At 52.4% G+C, this 21,042-nt stretch overlaps 1 protein-coding gene across 3 annotated transcripts in view; it reads right to left on the bottom strand.

Moving 5' to 3' along the window:
* Positions 1-20,442, bottom strand: part of RPTOR (regulatory associated protein of MTOR complex 1) — a 241,393-nt gene extending 220,951 nt beyond the window's left edge. For all 3 annotated transcript variants that reach the window (XM_038741988.1, XM_038741989.1, XM_038741990.1), the window contains exon 1: positions 20,002-20,442. In XM_038741988.1, coding sequence (XP_038597916.1) covers positions 20,002-20,241 — 240 coding nt within the window. In that variant the 5' untranslated portion in view covers positions 20,242-20,442. The remainder of the gene's footprint in view (positions 1-20,001) is intronic.
* Between the last annotated feature and the right edge of the window lie 600 nt (positions 20,443-21,042).

Here is a 21,042-nt window from a genome sequence, read left to right as displayed (position 1 = left end):
CTCTGACCCCACCCTCCGAACCTGCCTGCTCCCCCTCCTCCCTACAAAACCATCCCTCCCCCAATCAGTGGCACTCACTGAGGGCTTACTATGTGCACCGCACCTGTACTAGGCACTTGGGAGAGCACAATACTCTCTTAGGAGAAGCAGCGTGGCTCAGTGGATAGGGCACGGGCCTGGGTTCTAATCCTGGCTCCGCCACGTGTCTCACTTCTCTTTCAAACGGCTCCTTCCCCGCTGCTTTCAAACACGTCTCTCCAACCAAAAAAAAAAAAAAATCCTCTGCATCCCATTTCATCCTCCACCTCCCGCCCCATCTCCCTCCTCCCACTCCCATCCCCAAAACGTTGCTTCTGCTGCTTTTCCTCTAGCTCCCCTCTCAACCCTCTCCGATCCAGGTTCCGTCACCTTTGCTCCAGTGGGAATGTGGTCTCTGGGGTCACCTCCTTCTAACCATTTTTTTTATGGTACTTGTTAAGCGCTTACTATCTGCCCGCTGTATTAAACGCTGGGGAGGATATGAGGTAATCAGGTCAGACACCATCCCTGTCCCACCTGGGGCTCACGGTCTTCATCCCTGTTTTACAGTTAAGGGAACTGGGCAAGTCACTTAACTTCTCTATGCCTCAGTTCCCTCGTCTGTAAAATGGGGATTAAGTCTGTGAGCCCTACGTGGGACAACCTAATCACCTTGTATCCCCCCAGCGCTTAGAACAGTGCTTTGCACATGGTAAGCGCTTAATAAATGCCATCATCATCATCCTCATCATCAACTGAGGCGACTTGCCCAAGGTCACACAGCCAAATTTAATGGCCTCTACTCTCCTTCTCCCCACCGGCCCCTCAGCTCCTTCCCGCTTAGTGCAGTTCTCTGAAAAGAGTGAAGCGCTCGATGAATGCTACTGATCAATCGGTAAGGGGAGGAAAGGGGATGGGAGTGTGAGTTTGCCTTTTTCATGAATGGGGCGGGGTGAGGCGTTGGAACTGATCTGGCTTTTTCCATTTCCTCCATTTCCCCAGAAGCCTCAGAGCTAAACCGATTCAGAACAGACTAAAAAGCCAGCCAGCGTCCACCTCCATCTCACCTACCACCACGTCCAGCCTCTAGCCTGGACCTCCCTCCTCAAATCCAACAGACAATGACTCTCCCCCCCGCCCCCCCCGCTTCAAAGCCTTATTCAAGGCCCGTCTCCTCCCAGAGACCTTCCCTGACTAAGCCCTCCTTTCCTTTCCTCCCGCTCCCTTCTGCGTCGCCCTGACTTGCTCCCTTTATTCGCCACCCCCCCTACACTCTCACCACTTACATCCACATCTGTCATTGATTTATTCATATTAATGCCTGTTTCCCACTCTAGATTCTAAGCTCACTGTGGGGCAGGGAACACGTGTTGTTCTCTTGTACTCTCCCAAACGCTCAGCCCGGTGCTCTGCACTCAGTAAGCTCTCAGTAAATACACATGACTGACTCTCTTGATTCCAAAAACGGTTGCCCGGATAAGGGGCTGTATCCCAAAAGCCCCCCGCCGCCCTCTTCGGTCTGCCTCATCTGCCAAAAATCCCCAGACGGAGAGAGACCCCCTTCCCCACCGAAAGACCTGAGCGAGGGAAACTCTGCAACTCTGGGCTGGCGGTTTTCAGAGAGCGGCAACTTCCCCATGGTGCTGCCCTATTACAAGCTGAACAGTCACCTTTACTAGTAGTAGTGATGATAATAATAATATTAATGGTACTTGCAAAGCGCTTCTATGTGCCTAGCAGTGTTGTACGCACTGGCGAAGATACAAGTTAATAGGGTTGGACACAGTCTCTGTCCCACATGGGGCTCCCAGTTTTGATTCCCACTTTAAAGATGAGGAAATTGAGGCAAGAGAAGTGAAGGGAGTCGCCTGAAGGCCCTCAGCAGACAGGCCGTAGAGCCGGGATGAGATCTCTGGTCCTTCTGACTCCCAAGCCCGGGCTCTACCCACTAAGCTAAGCTGCTTCTTGATAAAACTTGAATAAAAAAAACCACATACACACACATCAACAACCCTGCTCCACCACTTCTCTGCAGTGTGACTTCGGGCAAGTCATTTCACTTCAGGTCCCTCACCTGTAGGACTGTGAGCCCCATGTGGGACGGGGTCTGTGTCTGACCTAATTGTTTTGTATCTACCCCAGTGCTAAGTACAGTGCCTGGCACATAGTAAGCGCTTTACATAGACCGTAAGAAAAAAAAAATCCAGTGGTTTACTCTCTGCTCTTCATTCTGTTTCCCTAACTTGTTCTTCCTCTCCATTTCTTCTTGCCACACACACACTCCACTCTATTTCTCCTTGCTACACAAACACACACACACGGGGATGCTCTCTGGGCCACCAAACCTCCGGTCCCTCCACTTCCAAACGTCCAGCACACTACAATTCCAGCGTGGGAGGTGTCCCAGGGGCAGCCACGGCTCCGTTTCCTCTGGGGGAGCCTGACGTGAAGCCCCCTTACCCCCCCTCCATCTGGCTGCTGACAGCCACTCCGGGAGAGCAACCTCTGTTTATTAACACTGGCCACACTTGAGAAATAAAGGGAGGGGAGACAGCTCGTGGTGATGGATGCTTTTCATTACAACGGGGCCCACTGGGCTAATGGGCGCCCCTTCTCCCTGGGTTTCGGGAAGCTTTGCCTCTCGCGCTGGCTTTGCAGGCTGCGGCGGGACTCCCCGCAGTCCGTCTCTCCCTCCACACACACACAAACACACTCTGTCCTGTTTCTCTGCCTGTTACACACATTCATTCATATTCTTTCTTTCTCCCTCTTTGTTTCTCTCCCTGCCAGTCTCTCTCACGCACAAACACACATACTCTTTCTGTCCTGTTTCTCTTCCTCTGTCACACACATTCATTCATCCATACTCTTTCTCTCTCCCTCTTCTTCTTCTTCTCCTCCTCCTCTCTCCCCCACCCCGGCCCAGCCTTAACTACTTCGCCTTTGAGGCCCAGCGGGCTGTTGGGGTTAGGTGGCTACATCCAGCCGGAGCGAGGGTGATGAAGACCTAATTGGGGTAGCTACAAGATCATCAGGTGGAAAAGAGGCTCGGTGGAAAAGAGCCCGGGCTTTGGAGTCAGAGGCCATGGGTTCAAATCCCGGCTCCGCCAATTGTCACCTGTGTGACTTTGGGCTAGTCACTTCACTTCTCTGGGCCTCAGTTCCCTCATCTGTAAAATGGGGATGAAGACTGTGAGCCCCCCGGGAGACAACCTGATCACCTTGTATCCCCCCAAGCACTTAGAACAGTGCTTTGCACACAGTAAGTGCTTAAGAAATGCTATTATTATTATTATCAGGTGCCACACGGGGCTTCACAGTCAGTTAATTAATTAATAATGGCATTTATTAAGCGCTTACTATGTGCAAAGCACTGTTCTACGCACTGGGGAGGTTACAAGGTGATCAGGTTGTCCCTCGGGGGGCTCACAGTCTTCTTCCCCATTTTACAGATGAGGGAACTGAGGCCCAGAGAAGTGAAGTGACTGGCCCAAAGTCACACAGCTGACAATTGGCGGAGCCGGGGTTTGAACCCATGACCTTTGACTCCCAAGCCCGGGCTCTAGTTGGAGGGACAACGGGGTTTGGATCCCCATTTTACAGCCGAGGAAACTGGGGTCCAGAGAGGGAAGTGACTTGCCTAAGGTCCCACAGGCAGGTAAGTGGCGGAGCAGGGATGAGAAGCCAAGTCCCCTGATTCCCAGGCCCGGGCTCTAACCAGTAGGCCACGCGATGCCTGTGAAACACTTTTCATTCATTCAATCGTATTTATTGAGTGCTTACTGTGTGCAGGGCACTGTACTAAGCGCTTGGGAAGTACAAGTTGGCAACATATAGAGACGGTCCCTACCCAACAGCGGGCTCAAAGTCTAAAAACACTTGAGAACAGAATGATCAGACCGTGAAATCGCTCCCAAGCCCGAAGAACGGATGAGATGGTAAAAATTCAGCATCTTCGATGTCTTACTTTTGTGGGCCTAGTAATCTTTCGAATAAAAAGACAAAACAAAACAAAAAACCTGAGGTTCTACATATCAAAGAAAAGCAAAGAGTCCCAGAACGGGATCAGTGTGGCATAGCCACCATGTCAGGAGGGGTTACGGCAAATTTTCTTCTTTTTACACCACAAATTGAGTGGCCCATTTAGAGGAGCAGTGTGACCTAGCAGACAGAGTCAGGCCCAGGAGTCAGAAGGACCTGGGTTCTAATCCCGGCTCCGCCGCTTCTCCTCAAGTGCTTATGACAGTGCTCTGCATAGAGCAGGTGCCCAATAACTGTAAGTAATAACGGTATTTGTTAAGCGCTTACTACGTGCCAAGTACGGGAAGCAGCGTGGCTCAGTGGAAAGAGCCCGGGCTTTGGAGTCAGAGGTCGTGGGTTCAAATCCCGGCTCCGCCAACTGTCAGCTGTGTGACTTTGGGCAACTCACTTAACATCTCTGGGCCTCAGTTACCTCGTCTGCAAAACGGGGATTGAGATGGTGAGCCCCCCGTGGGACAACCTGATCACCTTACCTCCCCAGCGCTTTGCACATAGTAAGCGCTTAATAAGTACCATCATTATTATTATTACTGCACTGAGCGCTGGGGTGGGTACAAGCCAATTGGGTTGGACACAGTTCCTGTCCAACGTGGGGCTCACAGGCTCTATCCCCATTCTACAGATGAGGGAGCTGAGGCCCAGAGACGTGAAGCGTTCGCCCAAGGCTCCAAGGTGGCGGAGCTGGGACTGGAACCCAGGTCCTCTGATTCCCGGCCCCGGGCTCCTTCCGCCAGAGACCGCGCCGCTTACCGCCAACTGACTGAGGTTTGCATAAACGTAGGGTTGAACTTTTCGTTCTGCAAAGCCCAAGTGAGGCTGTAGAGAGGATTTGTTAATTTTTTTTTAGACCTGTGAACGCCCGCCCTTTCGCTCCTCTTGTCTTTTGCAAATCAATACGTGTAATAGGTGTCTCCGCTCAGAGCATCTTGTCGGTAGCATCCGGTGAGTGTGAAATCCGCTCCCTTTCATAAACCTTCATGACTCACCGGCTACCCAAGCGTTGAGATTTTAATTCGACGTTCAAAGCGTAACTCCCAAGTTTCGCGGGATCAAAAATGGATCGGGATAAATAATAGATCAAAGTAATGACACCCTGATGGCATGCGGATACCACGGGGGCTGGGGTGGGAGGAAGAAGATTTCTTTTGCAGACGCGGAGAGACGTTTGGGGCGAAAAAAAGCTAGGAGAGAGGAGAAGAGAGGGGAGGGAAATGGGGAGCCAGGCTTGGTTGGGGTCCTCGTGTGGGGGCTTCCGTTATTTTTCATGGTATTTGTGAAGCTCTTTCTATATGTCAGGCACTGTACTGAGCGCTGGGACAGCACAAGCTAACGGGGTTTGGTCACAGTCTCCGTCCCACAGAAGGCTCTCACAGTCTGACCAGGGCGGTGGTACGGCCTAATGGAGAGGAACTGAGGAATGTAACAATACTGATTATTATGGTATCTGTTAAGCGCTTACTATACGCCAAGGACCAAACTAAGCTCCGAAGCCGATATGGGATAATCAGGTTGGATACAGTCGCAAGGTCATGGGTTCAAACCCCGGCTCCGCCAATTGTCAGCTGTGTGACTTTGGGCAAGTCACTTCACTTCTCTGGGCCTCAGTTCCCTCATTGTAAAATGGGGATGAAGACTGTGAGCCCCCCGTGGGACAACCTGATCACCTTGTAACCTCCCCAGCGCTTAGAACAGTGCTTTGCACACAGTAAGTGCTTAATAAATGCCATTATTATTATTATTATTAAAGAGGTCTTCTGGATATTTTGATGGCATTTGTTAAGCGCTTACCCTGGGCCAGGCGCTGCCCTAAGCGCTGGGATGGAAACAAGCAAATCAGATTGGACATGGTTCCTGTCCATTCATTCAATCGCATTTATTGGGCGCTTACTATGTGCAGAGCACTGTACTAAGTGCTTGGGAAGTCCAAGTCGGCAACATATAGAGACGGTCCTTATCCAACAACGGGCTCACAGTCTAGAAAGTATCCCCCGTGGGACTCACAGTCCCAATCCCTATTTTACAGGTGAGGGAACTGAGGTTCAGGGAAGGGGAGTGACTGGCCCAGGGTCACACAGCACACCGGAGGCGTTGCCAGGATTAGAACCCATGACTCCCAGATTCCCAGGCCGGGGCCCTAGCCGCTAAGCCACACTGCTTCTAGCTCCCTTCCCTCCAGATGGCGGGGGAGGCGGGGAGAGGGAGGGGGTTTCATCAATCATTATCGATCGTATTTATTGAGCGCTTACTGTGTGCGGAGCACTGTACTAAGCGCTTGGGAAGTACAAGTTGGCAACATATAGAGACAGTCCCTACCCAATAGTGGGCTCACAGTCTAAAAGAGTGGGCTCACAGTCTAAAAGGTTTCTAGGGTTTCTCTCTAAACCTCCATTTTCCCCACTGCTCACCGAAATCGTGCCTCCCGGTTCTGGGTCTGAGAAAACCTGAGTCATGAGTGTCATTAGGAGAGCGCGGTAGAGTAATTATGCCTCCCGTTTATATGCCATCTTTCCTCCGAGGAACTTGACGCTCGGTTCGGATATTGCCTAATTAATCCTCGCCGCTGCAGAGCTCGAAGCCGGGTTTATCGTCCCCATTTCACAGATGAGAAATCAGAGGCCCGGTGAGGTTCGGGAGCCGGCTGGAGGAAGTGTTGTTAATGATAATGATAATAATAATAGGGTAAGCGCTTGTGAACCCCATGGGGGTCAGGGACTGTGTCCCAACTGCTCAATTTGTATCTACCCCAGGGCTTAGCTCGGCATATAGTAAGCGCTTAAAAATAATAATAATAATGGCATTTATTAAGCGCTTACTGTGTGCAAAGCACTGTTCTAAGCGCTGGGGGATACAAGGTGATCAGGTTGTCCCACGTGGGGCTCACAGTCTTAATCCCATTTTACAGATGAGGTAACTGAGGCACAGAGAAGTTAAGTGGATTGCCCAAGGCCCCATAGCTGACAAGTGACGGAGCCGGGATTCGAACCCATGACCTCTGGCTCCAAAGCCCGTGCTTTTCCCACTGAGCCACGCTGCTCATAATAATACCATAATTATTACTATTATTACTTCTAGACTGTGAGCCCACTGTTGGGTAGGGACCGTCTCTAGATGTTGCCAACTTGTACTTCCCAAGCGCTTAGTACAGTGCTCTGCACACAGTAAGCGCTCAATAAATACGATTGAATGAACGAATATTACTACGTGCTAGGCACTGTGCTAAGTACCGGGGTGGATCCAAGCAAATCGGGTTGGACACGGTCCCTGTCCCACCAGCGGCTCACAGTCTTCATCCCCATTTTAGAGGGAGGGAACTGAGGCCCAGAGAAGGGAAGTGACCAACCCGAGGTCACCCAGCAGACAAGTGGCGGAGCCGGAATTAGAACCCAGATCCCTCTAACTCCCAGGCCACGGCTCTAGCCACTAGGCCACGCTGCTTCTCGACAGGCTTTGCTCAATCAATCAATCAATCAATCGTATTTATTGAGCGCTTACTATGTGCAGAGCACTGTACTAAGCGCTTGGGAAGTACAAATTGGCAACACATAGAGACAGTCCCTACCCAACAGTGGGCTCACAGTCTAAAAGGGGGAGACAGAGAACAGAACCAAACATACCAACAAAATAAAATAAATAGGATAGAAATGTACAAGTGAAATAAATAAATTAATTAATTAATTAATTAATTAATTAATAGAGTAATAAATATGTACAGCCATATATACATATATACAGGTGCTGTGGGGAAGGGAAGGAGGTAAGATGGGGGGATGGACAGGGGGACGAGGGGGAGAGGAAGGAAGGGGCTCAGTCTGGGAAGGCCTCCTGGAGGAGGTGAGCTCTCAGCAGGGCCTTGAAGGGAGGAAGAGAGCGAGCTTGGCGGAGGGGCAGAGGGAGGGCATTCCAGGCCCGGGGGATGACGTGGGCCGGGGGTCGATGGCTCAACTGATCGATGGTATTTATTGAGCGCTGACTGTGTGCAGAGCACTGTACTAAGCGCTTACTCTCCACCGGCATTCTTCTGCCCCCCGCAAGCTACCCCATAACATGACCTAGCAGAAAGAGCCTCAGGCCTAGGGGTCAGATGACCTGGCTTCTCGCTCGCCTGCTGGGTGACTTTGGTCAAGTCACTTGACTTCCCCGGACCTCAGTTTCCTCCTCCGTAAAATGGGAATTCAAAACCGGTTTTCCCTCCTGCTTCCACTGTGGGGCCCCATGTTGGGCAAGGACTTGTACATGTTTATTCCATTTATTTTATTTTGTTAATATGTTCTGTTTTGTTGTCTGTCTCCCCCTTCTAGACTGTGAGCCCGCTGTTGGGTATAGATCGTCTCTATATGTTGCCGACTTGGACTTCCCAAGCGCTTAGTCCAGTGCTCTGCACACGGTAAGCGCTCAATAAATATGATTGAATGAATGAAAGGACTGCTTCTAACCGGATTATCTTGTATCTACCCCAGTGCTTATTACAGTGCCTGGCATGGAGTAAGCACTTAAATGTCATTTCAATAATAATAATAATAATAATAAGCCCTTCTTTGGCATTTTCTGCTAGGTCGCTCCGCCATTTGCCTGCTGTGTGACCCTGGACCAGTCACTTCACTTCCCCTGGGCCTCAGTTTCCTCACCTGTAAAATGGGGATTGAGACTGTGAGCCCTCTGGGGGACAGGGTCGTGCCCGACCTGATTACCCAGCGCTCAGTATGGTGCCTGGTACATAGTAAGTGCTCTACAATTACCATTAAAAAGCCAAGAAAAGATAGATCCCTGCTCCCGGTAGGCCGCTATCCCCCTCCCTGCTCCTCCAACAAAAGAAGAAAATATGTCACCTCCACCGGGAACAGCGAGCGACCGAGAGATGCTTGGCAACTCCCGTGAAAAGCCGTCGGAGGCCAGAAGGAAGAGCTGCTCAATGGGAAGCGGAAGGGAGAGAACAAAGCTATTGTCTGCCCGGAGAAAGGAGGAAGGGAGAGGGAGGCTCTCTGGGCTAATAACCAACCCCGAGAAGCGGGGCCCTTGGGGCACCGTAGAGACGTGGGTGGAAAAGAAAGCCACCCCCTTTTTCGGGGAGAGGATGGCCGGGAGGGCCTATAGAAAGGAAGATGGGCACAAGAGCTGGGGACGAAAACGAGACGTTCTTCGCGAACCGAAAAACAGCCTCTCTCGCGGACTGGCCGCCCCAAAGAGAAGATCTCACAGTCCGCCAGTCACATTTATTGAGCGCTTTACTGAGTGCAGAGCACTGGCCTACGCCCTGGAGAGCGTACACTAAAACAATATATTAGACACATTCCCTGCCCACAGCGAACTCATAATCTAGAGGGAGGAAACTGTGGTATTTGTTAAGCGCAGGGGCGGATACAAGCCAATCGGGTTGACAGAGTCCCTTGTCCCACCTGGGCTCCCAGTCTTCATCCTCGTTTTAGAGACGAGGGAACTGAGGTCCAGAGAAGTGAGGTTGACTCGCCCAAGGTCACACTGCGGACAAATGCGGAGCCGGGACGAGAAGCCAGGTCCTCCGGAGTCCCAGGCCCGGGCTCTTCCCACTAGGCCACGCTGCCTCGCTTCTGGCGGGGGTGCTAACCCAGCGATATGACAAAGGCCCGCGGCACAAAGCAGGAGAGAGACGATTACGGGGACCTGGTTGAAGCAGCGCAGCCTCTTGGAGACACCCCGGGCCTAAGAGTCAGAAGACGTGAGTTCTAATCCAGCTCCGCCACCTGTCTGCTGGGCGACCTGGGGGCCAATCACTTCAGGTCCCTGGACCTCAGCTCCCTCCTCTGCAAAATGGGAATTCAATCCCTGTTCTCCCTCCTACTTAGATACTGAGCCCCGTGTGTCATCTTGAATCTACCGAGGGTGCTTAGTTCGGTGCTTGGCAAAAAGTAAGCTCTTAGCAAGTACTATTATGAGTTCGAAGCCATGTGCTGGCTTTCAAATTGCCAAGGGGTGACCACTCTTGCTTTGCACTGTTTCTTCAGGGGGGTTCAAGGGGCAGTCTTCCAGAGAATATCCCACGGCCTCCACACGCTGCTGAGGCACCGGGAAAGTCGGAAGTGCCAGACCCTCATCCGGAAGGAACGAGCTGCTTGGGAAACCAGGCAGCACCTTGAAGCGTTCTGAATTTTCCCTTTAGCTCCTCCTTCTACTGTCATCATCATCATCAATCGTATTTATTGAGCGCTTACTATGTGCAGAGCACTGTACTAAGCGCTTGGGAAGTACAAATTGGCAACATATAGAGACAGTCCCTACCCAACAGTGGGCTCACAGTCTAAAAGGGGGAGGCAGAGAACAAAACCAAACATACTAACAAAATAAAATAAATAGGATAGATATGTACAAGTAAAATAAATAAATAGAGTAATAAATATGTACAACCATATATACATATATATACTGTCCCCTCCCTAGCGCTTAGTCCGGTGCTCCGCCCGCGGCGGACGCTGAAGAAATACCATCGATCGGATGGAGTGAATCCGGCGGCCAGTGCCTTGGGAGACACGTTCCCTGCCCAAAGTGAGCTGACCGCCTACAGGACCGTAACCTCCCCCAAGCGCTTAGCCCAGCGTCCTGCGCTCCTTCCCTCGGTCCCATCGGCAGATTGACCCACGTCACGGGGGAGACTCTGGCGGAGGCCAGCCCCCGGGGGGGCCTTCTGCGCTGCCCGGACGTGTTCCCTCTGCAGCCCCACGGCGCTTAAGTTCATGGCTATCATTTAATTTATTTCCATTTCTGTCTGTCTGTCCCCGCCTAGACTGCAAGCTCGTTGTGGGCAGGGAACGTGTCCGCTTAACTGTCGTGTCTTCCTCTCCCAACCGCTCTGCACACGGTGAGCGCTCAATAAATTCGACCGAGCGAATAAATGAAGGGCTGACAACTGCCAACCTTCCAGGCAGAACCGGAACGCTGCCTCGGGAAAACTCCGGCTTCGGAACTGTGCGGCAGAGTGATAATGAGGGGGGAATGTTCTCTTCCATTTTGGGCTCGGCATTCCAAAAGGAAAGGAGGCTCGTTAAGGACCCGTTTTGGTACCCTCCTCCTGCCCGGTGGAGTGGCTCCTTGGTGCCTCCTCAGAGTGGCGTGTCGATTTCCGGGCCAGAACCCTTCGGCCGCAGGACGGACGAGGCCGGTGCCCGGTAAGGAGCTGCCCGCAGCCGGGGGCCTGAGATACCCCCCTCACCCCGGGGGACAGGCCATTTTTCAAAGACTGGAGGGAAGGAGGACGACGGCCTGCTACGACACCCGTTCCGGCTCGCCTGACGCCTGAAAAATCGTCCCTGTCACTAAAGGCCGCTTGACAAAATGAAAAGGGAAAAGTTCATTCCCATCCACCCACTCTGAAAAAGGCCAAAGATGGCAAAAAGATACAGGATTCTCTCCTCTCTCTCCTGTGACAAAAAGATACAGGACTCTCTCTCCTCTCCCCTCTGACAGAAAGACATGACTCTCTCTCTCCTCTCCTCTGAAAAAACGATATAGGACACTCTCTCCTCTGACAAAACGATACAGGACTCTCTCCTTTCTCTCTCTGACAAAAAGACATGGCTCTCTCTCCTATTCTATGACACGAGGATACAGGACTCTCTCTCCTCTGATAAAAATAATACAGGACTCTCTCCCTTCTCTCCCCTCTCTGACAGAAAGATATGACTCTGTCTCTCCTCTCCTATGAAAGAACGACACAGGACTCTCTCTCCTCTGACAAAAAGAGACGGAATTCTCTCCTCTCTCTCCTCTAACAAAGTGATACAGGACTCTCTCTCTTTTCTCGGTCTTTCCCCTCTTCCGTCTCTTTCTCTCAGTCTTATCTGGGAGTGTTTCCGTGGCCTCTGGTGCATGTATTTAATAAAAGGTCAAAGTTCAGAGTAGCCACGCGGCAGGGAAATCCGACCGTGAGCTCAAGGCCACTGCCGACGCAGCGGAGACGGACAGGAGGGGCAAATGCACTTCCCGGGGATGCGCCTCCTCCATGAGAAACCCGATCTGACGCTTGGTCGGGAGTTTGGGGGTCAAGGGGAGAGAGAAGCGGAGAAAAGAAGAAGTGCGACCTAGCGGGTACAGCCCGGGCCCGGCAGTCAGACGGGCCTGTGTTCTCATCTCGACGCCATCACCTGCCTGCTGTGTGACCTTGGGTGAGTTATTTCACTTCACCATGCCTCGGTTATCTCATCTGTAAAATGGGGGTGAAGACTGCAAGCCCCACGTGGGACAGGGACTGCGTCCAGCCTGATGAGCTTGTATCCACCCTAGCGCTTAGTACAGTGCCTGGTGCAGAGTAAGCGCTTAACAAATACCACAAAATAAAAAAAAAGAGGCGCAGGCGGCTCTAAGTGGCCGATTCCTTCACACGTTCCGACCGCGAGTGCTCCGGCTGCCCGCAAGCAACCTGGGAAACGTCGTCATGGAACAACAGCAGACGCTTCCCCGGATCTGTCGAAAATCCCCCAGCCCGACAGTGCAGAGACCCTTCCCGACTCCCAACCACGAATACGGAACGCGGACCCGGAAATATCAAAAAGCGGGAAGCGGGAGATCGGGACTCTTGGGCCAGGCCAGAATTCACGCCTCCTTTTACGAGCCGCCGCATCCCGAAAGAAATCCGTCCCCTCCTCCCGCCGCAACCTGCTCCGCTGTGCTAAACTCTCTGCCCCCGGAGAGTCCAAAGAGCTCTCGGGCAACCTCCGTTACTCCAACCGGCCGTTTCCCAAGGCTCGGGCGTCCGCCGCTCGGTGCAGACAGAAGCAGCCTGGGCGTTTGGTTGCCAGGGCGGCTCTCCCTCAGAGCCCCAACCGGCTCTGAGCTCCTTCCTGGAAGTCTAGGCCGTCGGCTCCTCGTAGGCCGCGGACGTACCTACCGAGCGCGCTCTACCATCCTCTCCCAAGCACTCAGTCTGCTGCCCCGCACACGAGAAGCGCTCCACAGACACCACGGATCAACTGAGCTCCGTCAATGATGGCCACCCCAAATTGGGAAAATCAACTTCACACTCGGCTTCTTGGGAAATTCCAACTGGGCCGAGATGGCGGGCAGCGTCCGCTCGACGGACGGGGCCCGCTGGCCTCTGAGCCAGAAACCTGGGCCCCGGGCCGGGCTCCCGGCTGATCTCTCCATACGGTCCGAGTGGCTGGCAGGGGAGGAATACCCGACCCGCGGGATGGCCCGCTCAGAGCCCGCTCGGCGTTGACTGTGTGTGTGGGTGTGAGAACGGTGAGGAAGAGGACAAAGAGGGGGAGAAAGAGCGGGAGAAAGAGCAGAAGGAAGTAAGAAGGGAAAGCGGAGAAGAAAGAGCAGGAGAAAGGATGAAGAGAAAAAAGATGAGGAAGGGGATGATGAGGAGAAAGGGGATGAAGAGGAAAAAGATAAGGAAGGGGATGAAGAGGAAAGGGATGAGGAAGAGAGTGAAGAGGAAAAAGATGAGGAAGGGGATGAAGAGGGAAAAGGTGAGGAAGGGGACGAAGAGGGAAAAGGTGAGGAAGGGGACGAAGAGGGAAAAGGTGAGGAAGGGGACGAAGAGGGAAAAGATGAGGAAGGGGACGAAGAGGGAAAAGATGAGGAAGGGGACGAAGAGGAAAAAATTGAGGAAGGGGACGAAGAGGGAAAAGATGAGGAAGGGGACGAAGAGGAAAACGATGAGGAAGGGGACGAAGAGGAAAAAGATGAGGAAGGGGATGAAGAGGGAAAAAATGAGGAAGGGGACGAAGAGGGAAAAGATGAGGAAGGGGACGAAGAGGGAAAAGATGAGGAAGGGGGCGAGGAGTAAAGATGAGGAAGGGGGCGAGGAGTAAAGATGAGGAAGGGGGCGAGGAGTAAAAGATGAGGAAGGGGATGAAGAGGGAAAAGATGAGGAAAAGAAAGATGAGGAAGTGGTTGAAGAGAAAGATAAGGGAGAAAGGAGAAAGATGAGGGAAAAAGGGAAAAAGATGAGAAGAGAGGAAGAGGAGAAAGAAAAAACGCGAGGAGAAAGAAGGAAAGTGAGGAAAAAGGGCAAAGAATAGAAGGCTGAGGAAGAGGATGAGGAGAAAGGTGAAGAGGAAGGAAAAGGAGAGAGGAGGGCGCTGAGGAGGAAGAGGAAGGAGGCAGCAGCAGCCACGTGGCCCGGCAGAGGGAGGCGGAGGGTCACCGCGCCTTCTGACCCCGCCACCGCCGTCGGGCCCCTCGTTGTTCCGGGCCTCGGCTCCCCCGTCTGTAAAATGGGGTTGAAGAGGGGGAGCCCCGCGTGGGGCAGGGGACTGGGGGCAGGGAGCTGGGGACACGAGGCAAGCAACATGGGGCAGGGGGCGGGGGACATGGGGCAGAAGACAAGGGACACGGGGCAGGGAGCTGAGGACAAGGCGCAGAGGACGGGGGACATGGGGCAGGGGACATGGGGCAGGGGACACGGGGCAGGGGACACGGGGCATTCATTCATTCCTTCATTCAATCGTATTTATTGAGCGCTTACTGTGTGCAGAGCACTGGACTAAGCACTTGGGAAGTCCAAGTTGGCAACATCTAGAGACGGTCCCTACCCAACAGCAGGCTCACAGTCTTGAAGGGGGAGACAGGCAACAAAGCAAAACATATTAACAAGATAAAATAAATAGAATAAATATGTACAAGTAAAATAAGTAAATAGAGTAATAAATACATACAAACATACATGCATATATACAGGTGCAGAGGACAGGGGCCAAGGGGCAGGGGACAGGAAACCGGGGACAAGGAGTTGGGGGCAGGGAGCTTACGGTCAAGAAGGAGACAAAGCTATTAATGTAAATACAGAAGCCCCACCATCACCACCCCCCCGTGTGATACAACTGGATATCTATGGCATTTTGCCTTCAATTACATGGACTTAGTGCAGTGTGGCTCAATGGAAAGAGCCTGGGCTTGACAGTCCGAGGTCATGGGTCCAAATTCCGGCTCCGCCACTTGTCAGCTGGGTGACCTTGGGCAAGTCACTTCACTTCCCTGTGCCTCAGTTATCTCATCTGTTAAATGGGGATGAAGACTGTGAACCCCATGGGGGACAACGTGATCACCTTGAGGCCCTACTGAGAGCTCACCTCCTCCAGGAGGCCTTCCCAGACTGAGCCCCCTCCTTCCTCTTCCCTTCCCCATCCCCCCCTGCCTTATCTGCTTCCCCGCCCCAAAGCACCTGTATATATGTACATATGTTTGGACGTATTTATTACTCTATTTATTTTATTTGTACATATTTATTCTATTTATTTTATTTTGTTAATACGTTCTGTCTTCCCTTTCTAGATTGTGAGCCCGCTGCGGGGTAGGGACCGTCTCTAGATGTTGCCAACTTGGACTTCCCAAGCACTTGGTCCAGTGCTCTGCACACAGTAAGCGCTCAATAAATACGACTGAAGGAATGAATAGTAAGCGCTTAACAAATGCCATTGCTACCTGAAGAGGAGGAGGAGGAGGAGGGAGAGGAGAAGAAGGCGTCCTTACCCGGTCCAGTGCTCTGCACACAGTAAGCACTCAATAAATACGATTGAATGAATGAATAGTAGGCCCTTAACAAATGCCACCACTACCTGAGGAGGAGGAGGGGGAGGAGAAGGTGTCCTTACCCGATCCAGCGGTCTGCACACAGGAAGCGCTCAATAAATACGATTGAATGGATGAATAGGAGGCCCTTAACAAATGCCATCGCTACCTGAGGAGGAGGAGAGGGCGTCCTTACCCAGTCCAGCGCTCTGCACACAGGAAGCTCTCAATAAATACGACTGAATGGATGAATAGTAGGCCCTTAATAAATGCCATCGCTACCTGAGAAGGAAAAGGAGGAGAAGGGGAAGGGGAAGGAGAGGAGAAGGTGTCCTTACCCGGCCCAGTGCTCTGCACACAGGAAGCGCTCAATAAATACGATTGAATGAATGAATAGTAGGCCCTTAACAAATGTCATCGCTACCTGAGGAGGAGGAGAACGTATCCTTACCCGGCCCAGGGTTCTGCACACAGGAAGCGCTCAACAAATACGACTGAGTGAATGAATGAATGAATAGTAGGCCCTTAACAAATGCCATCGCTACCTGAGGAGGAGGAGGAAGAGGAAAGGGAGGAGAAGACATCCTTACCCGGCCCAGTGTTCTGCACACAGGAAGCGCTCAATAAATATGATGAATGAATGAATGAATAGTAGGCCCTTAAATGCCATCGCTACCTGAGGAGAAGAAGAGGGCGTCCTTACCCGGCCCGGTGCTCTGCACACAGGAAGTGCTCAATAAATACGACTGAATGAATGAATGAATAGTAGGCCCTTAACAAATGCCATCGCTACCTGAGGAGGAGAAGGCGTCCTTACCCGGTCCAGCGCTCTGCACACGGGAAGCGCTCAATAAATACGATTGAATGAGTGAATAGTAGACCCTTAACAAATGCCATCGCTACCTGAGGAGGAGAAGGCGTCCTTACCCGGTCCAGCGCTCTGCACACGGGAAGCGCTCAATAAATACGATTGAATGAGTGAATAGTAGACCCTTAACAAATGCCATCGCTACCTGAGGAGGAGGAGGAGGAGGGAGAGGAGAAGATGTCCTTACCCGGCCCAGTGCTCTGCACACAGGAAGCGCTCAATAAATACGACTGAATGAATGAATGAATGAATAGTAGGCCCTTAACGAATGTCATCGCTACCTGAGGAGGAGAAGGCGTCCTTACCCGGTCCAGTGCTCTGCACACGGGAAGCGCTCAATAAATACGATCGAATGAGTGAATAGTAGGCCCTTAACAAATGCCATTGCTACCTGAGGAGGAGGAGGAGGAGGAGGGAGAGGAGAAGACGTCCTTACCCGGCCCAGCGCTCTGCACACAGGAAGCGCTCAATAAATATGATGAATGAATGAATGAATAGTAGGCCCTTAAATGCCATCGCTACCTGAGGAGAAGAAGAGGGCGTCCTTACCCGGCCCGGTGCTCTGCACACAGGAAGTGCTCAATAAATACGACTGAATGAATGAATGAATAGTAGGCCCTTAACAAATGCCATCGCTACCTGAGGAGGAGAAGGCGTCCTTACCCGGTCCAGCGCTCTGCACACGGGAAGCGCTCAATAAATACGATCGAATGAGTGAATAGTAGGCCCTTAACAAATGCCATTGCTACCTGAGGAGGAGGAGGAGGAGGGAGAGGAGAAGACGTCCTTACCCGGCCCAGCGCTCTGCACACAGGAAGCGCTCAATAAATACGACTGAATGAATGAATGAATAGTAGACCCTTAACAAATGCCATCGCTACCTAAGGAGGAGAAGACATCCTTACCCGGCCCGGCGCTCTGCACATAGGAAGTGCTCAATAAATACGACTGAATGAATGAATGAATAGTAGGCCCTTAACAAATGTCATCGCTACCTGAGAGGGGGGGAGGAGAAGAAGGCGTCCTTACCCGGCTCAGTGCTCTGCACACAGAAAGCGCTCAATAAATAAGATGAATGAATGAATGAATAGTAGGCCCTTAACAAATGTCATCGCTACCTGAGGAGGAAAAGAAGGCGTCCTGACCCGGCCCGGCGCTCTGCACACAGGAAGCGCTCAATAAATACGACTGACTGAATGAATGAATAGTAGGCCCTTAACAAGTGCCACCGCTACCTGAGAAGGAGGGGGGAGGAGGGAGGAAGGAGAAGAAGGCGTCCTTACCCGGCCCAGTGCTCTGCACATAGAAAGCGCTCAATAAATACGATTGAATGAATGAATAGTAAGCCCTTAACAAATGTCATCGCTACCTGAGGAGGAAAAGAAGGCGTCCTGACCCGGCCCGGCGCTCTGCACATAGAAAGCGCTCAATAAATACGATTGAATGAATGAATGAATAGTAGGCCCTTAACAAGTGCCATCGCTACCTGAGGAGGAGAAGAAGGCGTCCTGACCCGGGCCGGCGCTCATCACACAGGAAGCGCTCAATAAATACGACTGAATGAATGAATGAATAGTAGGCCCTTAACAAATGCCATCACTACCTGAGGGAGAGAAGAAGGCGTCCTGACCCGGCCCGGCGCTCTGCACACAGGAAGCGCTCAATAAATACGATTGAATGAATGAATGAATAGTAGGCCCTTAACAAGTGCCACCGCTACCTGAGAAGGAGGGGGGAGGAGGGAGGAAGGAGAAGAAGGCGTCCTTACCCGTCCCAGCGCTCTGCACATAGAAAGCGCTCAATAAATACGATTGAATGAATGAATAGTAGGCCCTTAACAAATGTCATCGCTACCTGAGGAGGAAAAGAAGGCGTCCTGACCCGGCCCGGCGCTCTGCACATAGAAAGCGCTCAATAAATACGATTGAATGAATGAATGAATGAATAGTAGGCCCTTAACAAGTGCCATCGCTACCTGAGGAGGAGAAGAAGGCGTCCTGACCCGGGCCGGCGCTCATCACACAGGAAGCGCTCAATAAATACGACTGAATGAATGAATGAATAGTAGGCCCTTAACAAGTGCCATCGCTACCTGAGAGGGGGGGAGGAGAAGAAGGCGTCCTTACCCGGCTCAGTGCTCTGCACACAGAAAGCGCTCAATAAATAAGATGAATGAATGAATGAATAGTAGGCCCTTAACAAATGCCATCACTACCTGAGGAGGAGGAGAAGAAGGCGTCCTTACCCGGCCCGGCGCTCTGCACACAGGAAGCGCTCAATAAATACGATTGAATGAATGAATGAATGAATAGTAGGCCCTTAACAAGTGCCACCGCTACCTGAGAAGGAGGGGGGAGGAGGGAGGAAGGAGAAGAAGGCGTCCTTACCCGGCCCAGTGCTCTGCACATAGAAAGCGCTCAATAAATACGATTGAATGAATGAATAGTAGGCCCTTAACAAATGTCATCGCTACCTGAGGAGGAAAAGAAGGCGTCCTGACCCGGCCCGGCGCTCTGCACATAGAAAGCGCTCAATAAATACGATTGAATGAATGAATGAATGAATAGTAGGCCCTTAACAAGTGCCATCGCTACCTGAGGAGGAGAAGAAGGCGTCCTGACCCGGGCCGGCGCTCTGCACACACGAAGCGCTCAATAAATACGACTGAATGAATGAATGAATAGTAGGCCCTTAACAAGTGCCACCGCTACCTGAGAAGGAGGGGGGAGGAGGGAGGAAGGAGAAGAAGGCGTCCTTACCCGGCCCAGTGCTCTGCACATAGAAAGCGCTCAATAAATACGACTGAATGAATGAATGAATAGTAGGCCCTTAACAAATGCCATCGCTACCTGAGGAGGAAAAGAAGGCGTCCTGACCCGGGCCGGCGCTCATCACACAGGAAGCGCTCAATAAATACGACTGAATGAATGAATGAATAGTAGGCCCTTAACAAGTGCCATCGCTACCTGAGGAGGAGAAGAAGGCGTCCTGACCTGGGCCGGCGCTCATCACACAGGAAGCGCTCAATAAATACGACTGAATGAATGAATGAATAGTAGGCCCTTAACAAGTGCCACCGCTACCTGAGAAGGAGGGGGGAGGAGGGAGGAAGGAGAAGAAGGCGTCCTTACCCGGCCCAGCGCTCTGCACATAGAAAGCGCTCAATAAATACGACTGAATGAATGAATAGTAGGCCCTTAACAAATGCCATCGCTACCTGAGGAGGAAAAGAAGGCGTCCTGACCCGGGCCGGCGCTCTGCACATAGAAAGCGCTCAATAAATACGATTGAATGAATGAATGAATGAATAGTAGGCCCTTAACAAGTGCCATCGCTACCTGAGGAGGAGAAGAAGGCGTCCTGACCCGGCCCGGCGCTCTGCGCACACGAAGCGCTCAATATCATCAATCGTATTTATTGAGCGCTTACTGGGTGCAGAGCACTGTGCTAAGCGCTTGGGAAGTACACGTTGGCAACATATAAATACAATAAATGCAACTGAATGAACGAAGGCCCTTAACAGATGCCATCGCTACCTGAGGAGGAGGAGGAGGAGGAGGGAAGGGAGGAGGAGGAGGCGTGGCCCTTACCCGGTCCTTCATCCTCCAGCTCTGGGCCAGGGACTTGGAGCCCTCGATCTTCTCGCAGTGTCGCTTCTTCATGAAGGCCAGGGGCAGGTTCCAGTCGGCCAGGTCGGCGCTGGCACCGCTGGCACCGCTGGCACCGCTGGCACCGGGGGCGGGCTCGTCGTCGTCGCCTCCCCCGGCGAGGCCCGGCGGCGGGGCCGGGCCCGGGGCCGGGGCCGGGGCCTGGGCGGCGTCGGGCTCCATGGTCGGTCGGTCGGTCGGTCGGTCTGTCGGTCGGTGGTTCCTCCCCTCAGCCCCGGGGGTCCCTGCCGGCTGGTGCCGCTGTCGGTGTGGGTGTCGGTGTGGGCGTCTTGGGCTGCGTGTTCCCGAGGCGGCCCATGTCGGCCCGGCCTGCGGGCCCGGGACAGGCCGGCCCTGACGGAGGGACGGACGGAGGGCGCCGCTCGCCTCAGCCGCACGCCGCGGGGGGCGCCATCTTGGCGAGGCCCACAATGCCCCGCGCCGACGGGCCGCCCGGAAGGACACACTTCCTCGCCGGCGCCGGCGAAGGCGGCTTCGGGCGAAAGGCCCTTCCGGCCGGCGCGCGCATGCGCCGCCGGTCACCATGGTTACCCCCTTGGGCCCGCCGCCACGGGGAGGCCCCTCCTATTTAATAAGCATTTATGAAGCGCTTACTATGTGCAATCCCCGCCAGCCCCTCCTATTTATTAATGATAATAATAATAATAATAGCATTTGTGAAGCGCTTACTATGTGCAATCTCCGCCAGCCCCTCCTATTTATTAATGATGATAATAATGATAGCATTTATGAAGGGCTTACTATGTGCAATCCCCGCCAGCCCCTCCTATTTATTATTATTATTAATAATAATAATAATAATAATAGCATTTGTGAAGCGCTTACTATGTGCAATCCCCGCCAGCCCCTCCTATTTATTAATGATAATAATAATGATAGCATTTGTGAAGCGCTTACTATGTGCAATCCCCGCCAGCCCCTCCTATTTATTAACAATAATAATAATAGCATTTGTGAAGCGCT

Source organism: Tachyglossus aculeatus, unplaced genomic scaffold (assembly GCF_015852505.1).
Source record: "Tachyglossus aculeatus isolate mTacAcu1 unplaced genomic scaffold, mTacAcu1.pri SUPER_34, whole genome shotgun sequence".
Taxonomy (NCBI): Eukaryota; Metazoa; Chordata; class Mammalia; order Monotremata; family Tachyglossidae; genus Tachyglossus; species Tachyglossus aculeatus.
Note: the sequence above shows the minus strand (reverse complement) of the source record. Positions and strands in the feature narration are given on the sequence as shown.